Raw genomic sequence first — 15,691 nt, 5'->3', positions numbered from 1 at the left:
ATTAGCAGCTCAAGATTTTAAATTGAAAACACAAAACCCTACCTCATTACCTCTTTCCTTGTGCTAAGAGAAAATGGAAAATACTTTGCAAGGGAAAAAAAAGAAAACAAGCCAGGAGGACTCTCCACACTGTCTAGAAGTGCTCAGAGTCTGAAGGGCCGGCCCCACGGTGGGTGGGGGCGCAGAGTACTCACGGTTTTCCTCCTGGAATGCCTGTCAGGTTTGGGGGAATGGCTGGCACGCGCATGTGATGGTGTGGATCAAATCCAACCTGAAATTGTTCATAAGCAAAACAATAAAAACAGAGTTACCTTTACTCATTCCATCTAAAACCTGAGAGAACAGATTCTTTAAATAAGATTTTAGAAATGTACGCAGAGGTATTTATTTGTTGATGAAATGATAGGATATAGGACTTCATCGTAACGTAATTGGGAGAGGAACACCCATAAAAATATACTAATAATTATTCATGTTCATTATGGAAATGAAGCATTCACTAAATTGTTACTATACACTTTTGTCGCTTTAAAGTTTTTAAATTATATATAAAATTAAAAAATATTCCCTCACCTTATGAAAGAAAATGGATGTAATCACATATAGTTTACTTTATAATACACACTACAAATAACTCAAATTATACAAACCACATTTTATGTATGACAATCCTCTGTGCTCCGAAATTCAGTTTATTCTGTAAAAAGCCACAAACGTACCACTGGTGACCTCCCGTAGGCGGCGGCGGCGGCGGCGGCAGCAGCGGCCGCGCTCATCTGCGGGGAGATGTTGTGCAGCCCCGCGTAGGCGGCTCCAGGGCTGGTCAGCTCCCCGTTCATCCCAGCGTGGGGCACGATCCCAAATGGGGTTGGGTACGGACAAGGAACTGCCATCGGTGTCCTTAGGCTTGAGGCTACAGACCAAAATGGAAGGAGAAAAGAGAAAAACCAAAAACACAGGAAACAATAATGAAGTTAGACATTCTTATGTATATTAAAAAAATAGGATTGATGGATCAAATAAACTTATTTTAATGTTCACAATGTCATTCAAGCCTTCATGGTTCATTCATTCACCTTATTTTACTGAACACCTACTATGTGCCAGACATTGTAGGTGCCAGATGCTTGGTTTGGGTTAAATAACTCTGTCAAACAGACATTCAGTGCTGGTTAGTCACACTCCCAACGAACCGTACTCTTTAAACTGCTTTAATTTCTTTTAAAAACAAGCAACTTATAAATATATAGAAAAACTTTTTTCTTACTAACCCAAAGGGTCAACGCCTGGTGGTTTTCCAGGTACAGGCCTCAGTCCAGGAGTGGAGTTACTGCCTGGGGTGGGTGCATCGGTTCGTGGAGTAGGGGTATTGGACTTTGAAACAGGAGTGGTAGATTTTTCATTCTAACAAGAGATGCAACAAGATACACTTGCAATGAGAACACAGCTTTAACAATGATGTTTAAAAACAATGATGTTTAAAAACAATGCTGTTTTACATTTTAAAAGGTAAAGAAAAAGGAAAGAAAAAAACCGAAAAAAGGTTCTTTAGCTTGGGTCCTTATTTTCATTAATTAAAAAGAGCTAAAATAAAGGTTCCCCAAGACCACAAAACCAATGTTCAAGAGAACGTATACTGAAGCTGAATTAAGGGCAGAACAGACCATTTCCAGGAAACTGGTTAGGGTCAGATGGAGGCAGACAAATCACATGCTCTGACCAGCCCACCACTTGCTGGTGGCTTTGATTTAAGATCAAATGGTTTGAGTTGGGCTGCTGGTGGACTGTTAAGCCACAGGTCCCATCAGAAAAGATCCAAGCCTGAACCACCATACAGATCAGCACAGAGGAGCTGCCATTACAAAAGGCCCAAAGGCCAAGAGAGAACAGAGAAAAACGTAAACTAGCTCTCTGTGAGACATGCCCCCCTAATTTGCAGAAAAACTGACAAATTTTCTTTCCTTCAGCTGTGAATTCAGTTATTTAAAACCGAAGTTGTCTTTTTTGTTGTTAATGTTATATCACGAGGAAATATGGTGAGGAAAAAGAAAAACACACCACACAGAAATGCAATTAACTACATAGCCACAGAAGAAGGGGTTACAGGGAGATTACCCTGACTTGCCAGCAGTTTCATTCTGAATTGTGATTTGTGGTGTGAGTCAAGGTACATTTTTGTAAATGACAGATTACTTTTTAGATAGAAAGAGAAAATTATTGCAGTCATATATAGCTTGGTAATTCAAACAAAGCTAGCAACAAAATCACATCCAAGCCAAAAACTAAATTTACCATAAACCACAAGTGACAAAACTATCTCTGTAACTCCAGTGTGAGCTTCTTCATCTTCACTACGACGCGTTTCACTCAATTTCCCCATCTCCCTCCTCTAGCCTTGCACCAAGACTCACAAAACAAACATCCATCACTGACAAGTCAGTAAACCCATTTGTTCCAAAAATACTTTTGTTGAGTAAACTTGAATGCTGAACATACACATACGTTTGGAAATAAAAGTCCTATAGAAAAATGTAAAAAATACAAAATTAAGAAATTAGTCAAACCCAACCATCCTGAAACAGGCACCACTAAGAAAGATGATGAACCACTTACAAGGCTGAGTTCTTTGGATTTGGAGGAAGGAGTACTGCTGGAGGACGCGATTGAGGCCGGGCTGATGGGGGCGTCTTTCTTGAGCAGGCGTGTCTTGTCCAGGCCGTTCTCTCTCGGGGAATGTGCTGGGCTCCCCCGAGGGGAGGACGGATCCTGCAAAGGAACACCTCGGGTATTAATGCAGCTCAGCCCACTCACTATGCTGGAGTACTTGGGTGTGGACGTTTCTAGCTGAAAGTATTTGAGAGCTTCAATAATCTTCAGACTCACCAAATCACTGAAGAAAATATTCAGTATCGAGCTCAAAGAAAATACTACAAATTTATAGTATTTATTTAAAACAAAAATCAACACCCTAAAAATTTGCAAGTCACCTGTCAGTGCGATCTGCAGGCTAACTAACCACAAAGGTCTGGTGTGCGTTCACGGTGGCGGTAAAACACACTGGTGCATCATAGAAAAGAATCGCAGTAACGAAAGTGTCAGTAACATTTAAAATCAGTAATACATCAATTTTCCAGGTAAATGTAAAATGGGTCCTATGGAAATTAAGAAAACATTGCGGATACTAATTGTTAGGATACTGGTCATTGTCAGAGCTGAGTAAGAATAGGAAGTGAGCCATAAACATACCTCATTGGAAACGTCAACCACCAAGTTGTCATCACTCTTCTCACCATCGCTGTCCTGCATTGACAATTGACAAGTATTACCTCCTCCCCCAGTAAAAAAAACAAAAGAAGAAGCCACCAGACTTACCCTAGACAAATCCAAACTAACTGGTCATGCCTTATAAAAAGGAACTGCACCAAACAGTGCTAAACATTCTACAATGTACTACCATGTTCTTTAAGCCTCAGCTGAAAGTTGTGAGGCAGGTAATATAATGATGCCACTTTACAGTTTGAGAAACTCAAGCTCATGCGGCTTCCTTGCTGCTCTAGAGTATGAGCAGAAAATTGGCATACCCACACTGAACCTGCCTGCACATGGGTGTCATTTGTTCTGTGTTTTTTAAAAAACTGGGTAAGTAGCCACAATTTTAAAAATGGGAGTTTTCACATGGAAATGCTGGTTTTCAGCCTTTCCCCCGCCATGAGGTCTGCAATCTTGCTAAGCACCACCACAGGGAGCAGAGTGGGGCCTGCCTGCCTCCATACCAGCACCATCCAGCTTGCTCCCTTTACTGTGTGCCCTAAAGGACCAGTCAGTGAAGAAGACTGAGTGTCAGTCCATACCAGGGACATCCTGGATGTCTCTGTATACGCCACGGGCTTTCTAGATTCCTCAGCACATCTAAACATTTTAATAGACCTTCTATGATTTTATATTTTTCCTTAAGATTTCTAGCTGACCACCAAAAATTTAGCCACCTTGAAATATATGGTGGGAAACAAACACATCTACGGAAATAATAATATGGAACACACAAGTATTCTGTTAGTTGCCAGATGAAGCACTCTATTCTCCTCACACACAAGTGTGCACTCACCTGCACCCACACAGGACTTCGGGCTAGACAACTATGACAAAGCTACCACTGCGATGATTTATTTTTCCTCTTAGGATGTTGTTATCCTGTATTCTAGAGTTTTGGCTGATAACAGTCAAAGGGTAAAATGGATGCTAATAAAAAGCAGGGTAAACGGGCCTCCCCAAAGCAAAGGTGAATGAACCTACATAACGAGCTGCAATTTCCTTTTCTTCAGTTTTCTGCTTTTTGCTGTCAGAGGAATAATCCGTGGAGTTTCTGTGCTTCTCAGCACCTCGGAAACTGGCCGACGGGGATACAGAAGAGCTCTGAAAGTAGAAAAAGAAGCAGGGTTGAGAAATGGTCATCCATTTAACAGTGTGATTTTTTTAAGTCACTCGAGACTTTATCTCCTTTTTGTACATTAGTGTACATTTGCAAAGCTGTTAAGGAGACAAGAGAGGAGGTGAAAGGAAGAAGAAAACAGAGGTATAGAGGGAACAACAAGAAGAAGAAAAAGGGGAAAGGAGCAGGAAAAAAAGGAAAGAACAAGACAGAGAAGCAGAGATGAGACCGGGAGCAGAGGAATAAAAAGGCAGGCAGGGAATACTGTAAACTCAAAAGACAGAATGGGGCTGGTCAAACGAAGATGTTTATATTATACTGTTGAAGTAGCTTTAGCGAACTGAGAAAGAAAGCAGATACGAGAGAAAAGGTAGAAAAGGCAGGCTTCTTTCTTTGAAGTTGGCTGGTTAACGGGAAGCCAGTATTTTAAGCCTCTACAGAGAAACTGTGAATAATTTAGAGTCCACCTTGAGAGATAATTAGTAGTTCTTCAATGGAAAAAAGGAGAGGTACTCTTGAGGAATTTAAGCACCCCAAAATGATGATCGTGTATGCAGTGGTCATATTTATGGAGTTTTGCTTTACCCTGCACGTTAAGGGCCTGGAAGATGCAGAGTGACAGATTAAAGCAAAACAAAACAAGAAAACACCTGCAAAAATGCACTTTATTCCTTTATGATTCCTGTTCCTTTTTATCTCTGGAAACCCAGGAATCCCATTAGGCTCAGGGAATGGAGAAAGGTGGTCCCTACCTCTTAGGATCACAGTCGGGGGTGATCTGTATGAGCCCAACCACCTCTGTCATCTCTGCTCTTCCAAAGAGCTCTCAACCTGAGGAGCTCGACACACAGAAAACAACACCGGTGACAAGATCTAAAGCAGAGAATGAGCCTGTCTGCCATTAAGTCAGGTGGAGACTGGGCGCATTTAGATGCTATGAGAGCTTAAAACTATAGATGAAGAAGTGAAGAAAGCATTGACGAAAAGTGAAACTAACCTTAAGAACTGGCTAGTGACTCTGTCCAGAAAGACCACACAGGCGCTCTATACGAGTGTGTAAGAGAGGGAGCAGGGCTGAGTGCCCGGCTCAGCAGGCCCAGAATAAAACTCCAAGTGCTACATTAGCCCAGCCTGGGGAAGGAAAGGGCTGTCCTTGGAAGGCAAAGAATATTGGAAATAAGAAAAAAAACTCAAGGAAGAACAAAGAATCACCACAGAATATCCTTGCCAGGCAGCCAATCAATTCAGAAAACTATTCAGTAAAGGGCTCTTACAAAATTAACTCCTTATCCTTTTTTCCTTTGTTAGTCTGTTAGTAATAATTAACATTTATAAAGATACACAAAATTTCCAAGGGCCCTTTAATTAACTATGGGAAGCAGTGTAACAGCTAGAACTTTGTGCTTTATATTCTATTTTACTTCCATTACACCATAATGCTATGTTCTCTTGTGGGTAAACTTTCAAAGCACGTTGTTGTTAAAGGATAACCAATAAACTTTTCCCACACCTGGGTCAGTATAGTGACCAAGAGATCACCCCCTAGTGGTCAGCTGTAGTGTGGCAACTCTGCCACCAACTCCAAAGGCAGGGATGCAGGATCAAAGTGTGGAGGAAGAGAAAGATGAGAATGACCAGTGAGTACATTCCCACTGATAGCGGCAGGATATTCCTAAACCCTTCCTTCTTGTACTAGACCCTTTCAAGGTTTTATATGGATATTCTAGATATAGGTACCAAATCCTGTAACTAACCCTACTCAAACGTCCACCCTTAATCCTAGTGGCAGAAAAGGTGGCAGGCATTATTTAGTAAGGCTGAAAACTGAAACATTAGAAGCCAAGTAAGTCCTTTCTTTACTCAATAATTTCAATAAAGGGAAAAAAAGGACTGCTTCTTGACTTGCATATATCTCTACTGAGTCCAATTCCTTGTTCCCAAGTCATAAGACTTGGCCCAATGCTTCTGCTTTGCTTGCACACCGTGACCCAATGAAATCACGCTTTTATGACCATTACTCCACTGAAATCATGAGCACAAACAACATCTGAGCTGCCATATTTAGTGCCAGAGCCCTGTATCTAGTTTCTGCCCTCTCCAGTCTATCCTCCACATTTCTGGGATTCATATTTCCTAAACTGATATTCAACAAATTGAATCCCTAAAAAACAACAAACGGTTTCCCACCATCCAGATTTCTGAGAATGGCTACTTTCTCAGGCCTTTCACTTCATGCCCAACCCAGGGCCCTGGCCTTGTCTCAGCACCAGGAGCTTGTTGTAGTTGCCCAACAAGCAACTACAGTGCTCTGTAGTGTTTTCTATTGCATCCGCAGCCTTTTTTCCTGGCTCATGAGAATGCCTGTTCCTTCGGTACCTTCCTTTTGAAATCTCAGTCTTCAGAAACAGCTCTAATATCATTTTTCAAAGCTCCTTCAGACACTATCAGGCAGAACTTATCACTCATTCCTCTATTTTCCTTAACATTTTGTTCACCCAATGAGTAGAGCACTCACAATTCATGGCTGTTTCCAAGGCCATTTCCCACTTCAGGTTGTACGTTCCTGGGGGCAGGGGAACCCAGAACAGTGAGCAGCACAGAACTGCCCAGGAATGTTTTTGAACACGAATGGTGACACATCACTTCTGTACTCCTTAATCTTAATTCAAAATCCCTGTGATATATTCCCCCACAGAGGGCCTGCAGAATGAACAGTTCCACGGGAAACCATTCAGAGTGAGACCTGAGTAGTGGTGGTACCCGTTGGACTGGCAATGTGGAAGCTCTGCCCCTCTTCACCTTTGCTCCTTAACCTACTTCTTAATGACTTCATCCTACTAATTTGGTATTTTATGAAAAAAAAAAAAAAAAAAAAGGTACATGTGTATGATTATAAATTCTCTGAGCCTTTTGATTCTGATACACTTTACTGAACTTATTTCCAATCTGTCCAAAAGGAAAAACTGATTTGTAAACCATGGTGAAATACTTTCTTAAAATTAATATTCAATGGCAATTTTTTTAAACTGGCTGTTTCGGGCTCTGTGGGCAGTATTTTATTTGTGAATTTTACTGTAGATCAGAGTCACATGTTGCCATTCCCTGGTAGATGATAAAGTAGTTAATTATCACTAGCATATAAAGGTTAAGCTGAACAATGGGCACTGGAGCAATAAGCAATGTTTTAATAACATAATTGCTCCGGAATCAAATTGGACTTGGCGCAGGCTGTCATCACAAATCTCACAAGTCTACCATTCTGCCACCCAGAGACTACCCCGATCTCTACTGGGCATGTGAACGGAGGAATTAAATAAATTCTGCTAAACACATTTTCACACATACAAAGGGCTTATTTTTATTTCTTTATTGTTATTTTATTATATCTTTAAAAGACTTTATTATTTTTTAGAGAGCGGGAAGGTAGGGGAAAGGGAAGAGAAAAACATCAATGTGCGAGAGAAACAATGATGGGTTTCCTCTTGTACACCCCCAACCTGGGACTTGACCCTGTAACCCAGACATGTGCCTGGACCAGGAATCAAACCAGCAACCTTGTGGTCTGTGGGATGATAATCAACCCACTGAGCCACACCAGTCAGGGCTCTTTATTCTTATTTTAAAAGCTTACCTAGGTTAGATATTTCCTTAGGTTACTACATAAGAAACTTACTGGAGCTGCATCATGATTCTGTATAAATCTACATATCTAAAAACATGAAACATAGATCTTATTACAGTTTGGTCATGTAAATATACTACAAATTTATTATGAACAGGAAGTCAGTGGCTGATCCAAAGAGGACAAAATACCTTACATGTGAATATTTAGTAAAAAGCCCTGAAAAAAAATCAGCTAAAATTAACTTACAAAGAAAAGCTCTGTATTTTTAAAAAGTAAACACTTCTATGGGATTATTAAAAAGAACAAGGTAGATGTTTAATGAAAGAAAAAGAGGAGGGAACCAGACAAAAAGAAGCCGAAGAAAGATAATAATTTGTATTATATGGAAAATACTAATTGCTTTAGTAGTAAAAGATGAGCTGTAAAGACAGGTACTGCTAGATTTACAAATAATGTCATCTCAAAGTGAGAAAAATCCTAGAGCCAAGTCTGAAATCCAACCTAGACTTTACTAAGGCTATCTGACCAAGTCAGCTGGAAAACTGATACCTCTGGCAACCTAAAGAAATGGTCTCACCCCTTCACCTCTTCTCCTCTGCCACCTCAAGATCAAAGACCACCACGTATGAGAAAGTTCTATAAAGTATTACCCCTAGAAGAGGCAGTGCTGTTATAATTAGCTAATTTTAATAACAGACAGCACAGACTTGACCAGCAGGCCAGAGCACCTCTCTGAGCCAGACTGCCTGGGCTTGAGTCTAGTCTTCCCTTTAATAGGTCTGTAGCCTTGGGGATGCTGTTTAGTCTCAACCAGTTTGTGGTCAACAACACCCCCTGAATTCTCTCCACTGGGCTGCTTTGAAGGCTGAGTGAAAGAATCCACCTAGGGCTCGAGGCACAGTCCCTGGCAGATGAGTAAGGCCCTCCCCCTCTGCCACAGCCACTCAGCCCTGAGATTGTATACTGCACTGTATTTACTACAGAGCTCCTGTGGATCTTCTCTTTTACACCACACACAAGGACTGTTCTAGGCATTTGTGTAGCACTACCCTTCAACATTGATATACAAATGGTCCATAATGATAGGATTTCAATCATCTGCTATTAACCAAAACATATCTCCTTTCAACAATCACAATAAGGTTTTGGTTCAATACTGCAGGCTGAACTATAAATACCATCTCCACAGTGGACTTTCTAATGTGATTTCAAATGCACGCCAAGCTAATCATGCTTTCTCTTGGCACAGGTGCAGCGCTCAGACATCGTTCTCACTGACAAGATTCCAACCAGAAAGAATATGCTAAAGGTCGAGTGGACAACCATGATCAAGAACTCTAAATTCACTTGCTACCATTTGTTTGCTCATCAGCTTTCAAATACCCCATCTACTTGGCACCAGAATGTAAATCCGTTTTCGAAGAGACAAAGGGGATAATGATGGGGCACAAGGCACCACAAAAATCTGGCTATGGTGACTGCCAAGTCCTGGCGTGCCTCTACTTTATACCCGTCGTCCAGACCAGACTTCACCTTACTCTCAAAACCAGCCCATCAGGTTAGAAGATGAATTATACTGCTACTCTACCTGTGGTGCATTCAGTACAGCAATCAGTTTGGGTCAGGAACAATTCAGGGGGCATTCTGTTCACGATTGTGAGGCTGGGGAGGCTGGAGAAGGCAGGGTCAGGAGTCCTGTACACCCTTTACTGACGCTATAACCGAAGTCTTCAATCATCATTTCCTCTACAAAAGATCAATAACTAGAACAGAATCAAATATTTCTTGAATTTAGAAAGGCCAGAGTACTGCTGAGTATCAGCAGGGACCTAGCCCACTCCTCCTAAGCAGCCTGGCCTTCAGGAGAAGCTCCTCACTCATGAGCCATCCGGAGTCATCTACAGTCACTAGTCCTCAAAGCATTTCAGTTACGAAATTCTTTCAACAGGTTCTGAAGTGAAAGGGAATGCCATGAATAAACTTACACATACCAAACTGGTAAGTACCACATCCCAGTGCATTTCTGACTGTGATTTTATTATACAAATCACACAATATGTGTATATTTCTGTGTATACAGCTTTTTTTAAACTGATAAGACATTTTAAAGTTTATTATCTCATTTATAAGGAAATAACCAGGAGAGACGAAAAAAATAATACTGAACCAGGAAAATTAAAAAGAACTTTAATGTAAATGGCTTAAATGCTCCAAACAAAAGACAGAGGGTAGCTGAATGGGTAAGAAGGCCCATGTATATACAGGGTTTGGCAGCAGTAACACCTGCTCGAGTGTGGTTGGTAGGGTAGTGACATGGGTGTAGTAATTTACAGTTTTAATTCAAATGTTTCACCTAAAATGTAATGTGGTATGCTTCAGTGTGATATTGTTGTATTACAGAAGTACATGCTTATGATTTTGTTATAAAGATTTTATAATAAATAGGGGCATTATTTGTGCCGGACCCTGTATATGCTGCCTCCAAGTGACCCACCTCAGATCAAAAGATACAAGCACACTAAAAGTAACAGGTTAGAAAAAGATATTTCACGCAAATGGAAAGAGAAAAAATGTTGGGGTAGCACTACTTATATTTGAAAAAGTAAGACTTTAAAACCAAGTCTATAATAAGAGGCACAGACTACAAAATGATAAAGGGAACAATCCAACAAGAGGATATAACCCTAGTAAGCATTTAAGCTCCCAAAACAGAAGCACCTAAATATGTGAAGCAAATCTTGATGGACATAAAGGGAAAGGTGGACAGAAATACAGTCATAGTTGGGGATTTTAACTGCCCACTGACTTCAATCTAACAGACAGAAAATCAACAGGGAGATGGGCCTTACATGAATGACACACTAGATGAAATGGATTTATAATTGATAGCTGTAGAGCATTTCATCCCAAAGCAGCAGAATATACATGCTTTTCAAGTGCACATGGAATGGTTTCTAGGATAGACCGTAAGTTAGGAAACAAAACAAGTCTCAATAAATTTAAGACTGAAAGCGTATCAAGCATCTTCTCTGACCACAATGCTATGAAACTAGAAATCAGTCACAAGAAGAACTCCAAAAACACACACAAAGATGTGGAAACTAAATAACATGTTACTAAACAATGAATAGGTCAACAATGAGATCAAAGGACACCTTGAAAACAAATTAAAATTAGGACACAACAATTCAAAATCTGTGGGACACTGGGAAAACGATCCTAAAAGGCAAAGTCATAGCATCACAGTACTATCACAAAATATAGGAAAAAGCTCAAATAAACAATCTAACTTCACAATTAAAGAAACCTAAAAAAGAACAAAGTCCAAAATGAGTAGAAGGAAGGAAATCGTTAAGATCAGAGGAGAAATAAATTAAATAGAGTCTAAAAAAATGATACAAAAGATCAATGAATCCAAAAGTTGGTTCTTTGAAAAGATGAAAGAGACTGACAAATGTTTGACCAAACATCAAGAAAAAGAGAAAGGACCCAAATAAATAATATCAGAAACAAAAGAGAAATAACAATGACACCAAAGAAATTTAAAGAAGAAAGAAAATATTATGAACAACTATATGCCAACAAATCGGACAACCTGGATGAAATGGATAAATTCTTAGAAACACACAATCTTCCAAAACTGAACCAGGAAGAATCGGAGAATCTGAATAGACACATGATGTAACTGAAGCAGTAATCAAACAACTCCCAAGAAACAAAGGCCCTGGACCAAATGGATTCACAGGTGAATTTTAAAAACATTCTGAGAAGAACTAACACCTCTCCTTCTCAAACTATTTCATAAAATTCAAGAGGAAGGAAGGCTCCCAAACCCTTTTTATGAGGCTAGCATTATCCTAATTCCAAAACCAGATAAAGACTCTACAAAGAAAGAAAATTATAGAGCAATATCCTTGATGAACACAGATGCTCAACAAAATATTAGCAAATAGAATCCAGGAATACATCAAAATCCAGGAATATATCAAAAAAATCACACACCATGATGAAGTAGGATTTATTCCTGGGATGCAAGGTTGGTATAATATCCGCAAGCCAGTTAACATGATACACCACATAAACAAAATGAAGGATAAAGGTTATATGATAATATCAATAAGTGCAGAAAGAGCATTTGATGAAATCTAGCATGCACTAATGATAAAAACTCTCAGCAAAGTGGGAATAGAGTACACCTATCTAAACACAATAAAGGCCATATGTGACAAACACACTGTAAGCATCATACTCAATGGGCAAAAACTACGAGCCTTCCACTTAAGATCAAGAACAAGACAGGGATATCAGCTTTCCCCTCTCTTACTCAACATAGTACTAGAAATCCTAGTCACAGCAATCAGACAAGAAGAAGAAATAAAAGGCATCCAAATTGGAAAGGAAGAAGTAAAACTGTCATTACTTGCAGATGATATGACACAGTACATAGAGAACCCCAAAGATTTCACAAAGAAACTATTAGAACTGATAAATGAATTCAGCAAAGTAGCAGGATACAAAATTAATATCCAGAGATCAGCAGCGTTTTTGTATGCCAGTAATGAACACAAAGGGAAATCAAGAAGATAATCCCATTCACAAATGCTACAAAAATAATAAAATATGTAGGAATAAACCTAAGGATGCAAAAGACCTGTACTCAGAAAATTGTAAGGCACTGAAGAAACAGAAAATATAAATAAGTTGAAGCACATACTGTGTTCATGGATAGGAAGAAATGACATCATTAAAATGTTCATACTACCCAAAGCAAGCTATAGATTCAACAGAATTCCTATCAAGATTCCAAAGACATATTGCACAGAACTAGAACAAATATTTCAAAAATTTATATGGAACCATAAAGGGCCCTGCACACCAACAGCAATACTGAGAAAGAACAAAGAGGAATCACGTTCCCTAACACCAAACTATACTATAAGGTCATAGAAATCAAAACAGGATGGTACTGGCATAAAAATAGACACAGAGATCAAAGGAACAGAATCAAGAGCCCAGAAATAAACTCACACCTTTATAGTCAATTAATATTCAATAGAGGAAGCAAGCACATACAATAGACTAAAGATAGTTTATTCAATAAATGGTGTTGGGAAAACTGGGTAACATGCAAAAAAATGAAACTGGACCATATTCTTACACCACACACAAGAATAAATTCAAAATGGATCAAAGACTTAAATGTTAGACTTGAAACCATGAAAGTCCTAGAAGAAAACATAGGCAGCAATATCTTGGACATTGATCATAAATATTTTTCATCAGATATGTCTCCCCAGGCAAGGGAAACAAAAGAAAAATAAACAAATAGGAGTATATCAAACTAAAATGTTGTTTCTCAGCAAAGGAAATCATCAACAAAAATAAAAAGACAACCCACAGAATGGGAAAACATATTCACTGATACACCTGATAAGGGGTTAATATCCAAACTTTATAAAGAACTTACAAAACTCAGTATCAAAGAAACAAACAATCCAATTAAAAAGTGGGCAAAGGATCTGAATAGACACTTCTCCAGAGATGACATATGGATGGCCAAGAGACATGAAAAGATACTCAATGTCACTAATCAGAGAAATGCAAAACCAAAATGTGATACCACCTCACACCAGTCAGAATGGCTACCTATCATCAATAAACCCGCGAACAGCAAGTGCTGGCAAGGATGTGGAGAAAGGGCAACCCTTCTGCACTACTGGTATGCACTACTGGGAATACAGACTGGTGCATCCACTGGAAAGCACTACGGAGATACGGCAAAAAATTAAAAATGGATCTGCTTTTTGACCCAGGAATCCCACTTCTGGGAATATATCCGAAGGAACCCAAAACACTAATTTGAAAGGACATAAGCATCCCTATGTTCATTATAGTGTTATTTACAGTTGCAAATATATGGAAGCAGACCAAGTGTCCATTAGTAGATCAGTGGACAAAATAACTATGGGACATTTACACAATGGAATACTACTCAGACGTAAAAAAGAAAAGAATAAAATTTTACCCTTTGTGACAGTACGGATGGACCTGGAGAATATTATGCTAAATGAAGTAAGCCAGCCAGAGAAAGACAAATACCATAGATGTCACTCTTATGTGGAATCTAATGAATAAACTGAACTAACAGGGAAATGGGGATAGACTCATACATGGAGAGTAAGATGACAGCTAGTTGGTGGAGGAGGGACTGGGCAAAAAGGAAAAAGGACTCATGGACAGGGACAACAGTATAGTGATTGGTTGTAGAGGGAGGGAGTGTAAGGGGACTAAATGGTAATGGAAAAAATACAATAAAGATTAAAATTTAAAAAGTTACTAGGTCAAAATTCACATGTCTTACATACTTCGTCATAACACATGCAAATGTATGTAAATCAGCTTAAAATTAATAACATGCTAGTGGTGAAATACCAGAGTATATTAGGACTTTTAGCCAGTCACTAGTGTCAGGTTACTGCTCACTACAAAAACTTTTAAAAATAACCTACTTAATTAAGGCAGCCATTAAAAACACAATCTGTATATAATCCTCACAGAACTCACTGTTTTCAAATTAACATAAATCAAAATTCACCTTGAAAAATGACTGGAACTTTCTGAAGACCTTAGACTCTCTATATAAAGTAATGAGTCTGTTTTTAGTAACTGTTTCAACTCCTATAGCATTTTATGAACCTTTATTTTTTTAAATGTTCTATTGTCTTTGTCTTTCAGCTTCTCTCTTGGTAAGAGAAAATTGGTTTAAGATAAATTTCTTTTGCAGATAATCAAAATTCTATCAAACCTGACAGGCAGTACCCACCGTGGTCACGCTATAAATACATGAGTCAGAGAGCCCTGGGTTCAAGACCAAACTGTACCATTTGCTGTATGACAACGGACAAGTTAATGAATCTCTCTAAGCTTCCATTTACCCAGTGGGTAAGACAAGGGTAACAGGAGGACTTCCTTGGAAGGTTGCTTCAGGATTACAGGAGTGTACACATGTTGTGAAGCACAGCACCTAGCACCAGGAAGAGCTATTTGCTATATGAAAACCACCACAAATCTCAGTCCACTTATGGACTTGCTTAGTAAGTATTCACTGAATACCCACTAACTACAGAAATACAAAGACAAATGAAATATACACCTTACCCTGCAGTAAGGATCCCTAAGTTAAAAATACTGAGAACACAAAAGCCCTACATATATTTTTCCTCCATGTGGTTGAATATACAGCACTTCAGTATTCAGTCATTCATGTTTTGTTGCCATGGCCTCAGCATTATGTATTACTTGGTCAGGATAAAATGCTGTAATAATTTATAAGGTATCAATAAGATTGATTTTAAATTAGAACATTATCTTAATGTCCTCCTGGGTTTTCTTGACTGTTATTTCCTCTTCCTGGAATAAAGCTGTTGGCTCCACCCCAGAAATTTCATTAAATACAGTTACTTTAGCTGGTGAGCTGAGCTGCTGGAACATGATACTTTGACACCAAAGACAGAGGTTTAATTCTTATGTAGGCACCTTAGTTTCCTTTTCACAGCCACTGACCACATGTGGTCCAAAATGTGGGTCACAGGAGGAAACAACTAGGGGGACTGAGAGGGGACAAATACATCCCCTGA

The 15,691-nt window shown here is 39.2% G+C and overlaps 1 protein-coding gene across 6 annotated transcripts in view; it reads right to left on the bottom strand.

Moving 5' to 3' along the window:
• The window catches only part of LOC123819749 (transducin-like enhancer protein 4), a 145,308-nt gene that overhangs the window by 15,493 nt on the left and 114,124 nt on the right, over positions 1-15,691 (bottom strand). For all 6 annotated transcript variants that reach the window (XM_045840270.1, XM_045840271.1, XM_045840274.1 and 3 more), the window contains 6 exons: positions 4,294-4,413; positions 3,247-3,300; positions 2,614-2,766; positions 1,272-1,404; positions 720-913; positions 195-271 (listed from right to left, as the gene is read on the bottom strand). In XM_045840270.1, the coding sequence (XP_045696226.1) occupies positions 195-271; positions 720-913; positions 1,272-1,404; positions 2,614-2,766; positions 3,247-3,300; positions 4,294-4,413 (731 nt within the window). The remainder of the gene's footprint in view (positions 1-194; positions 272-719; positions 914-1,271; positions 1,405-2,613; positions 2,767-3,246; positions 3,301-4,293; positions 4,414-15,691) is intronic.

This window comes from Phyllostomus hastatus, unplaced genomic scaffold, assembly GCF_019186645.2.
Source record: "Phyllostomus hastatus isolate PE091 unplaced genomic scaffold, TTU_PhHast_1.1 phas_contig_34, whole genome shotgun sequence".
In the NCBI taxonomy this organism is placed as follows: domain Eukaryota; kingdom Metazoa; phylum Chordata; class Mammalia; order Chiroptera; family Phyllostomidae; genus Phyllostomus; species Phyllostomus hastatus.
The sequence above is the reverse complement of the archived record's forward strand: the minus strand, read 5'-3'. Positions and strand labels throughout refer to the sequence as shown.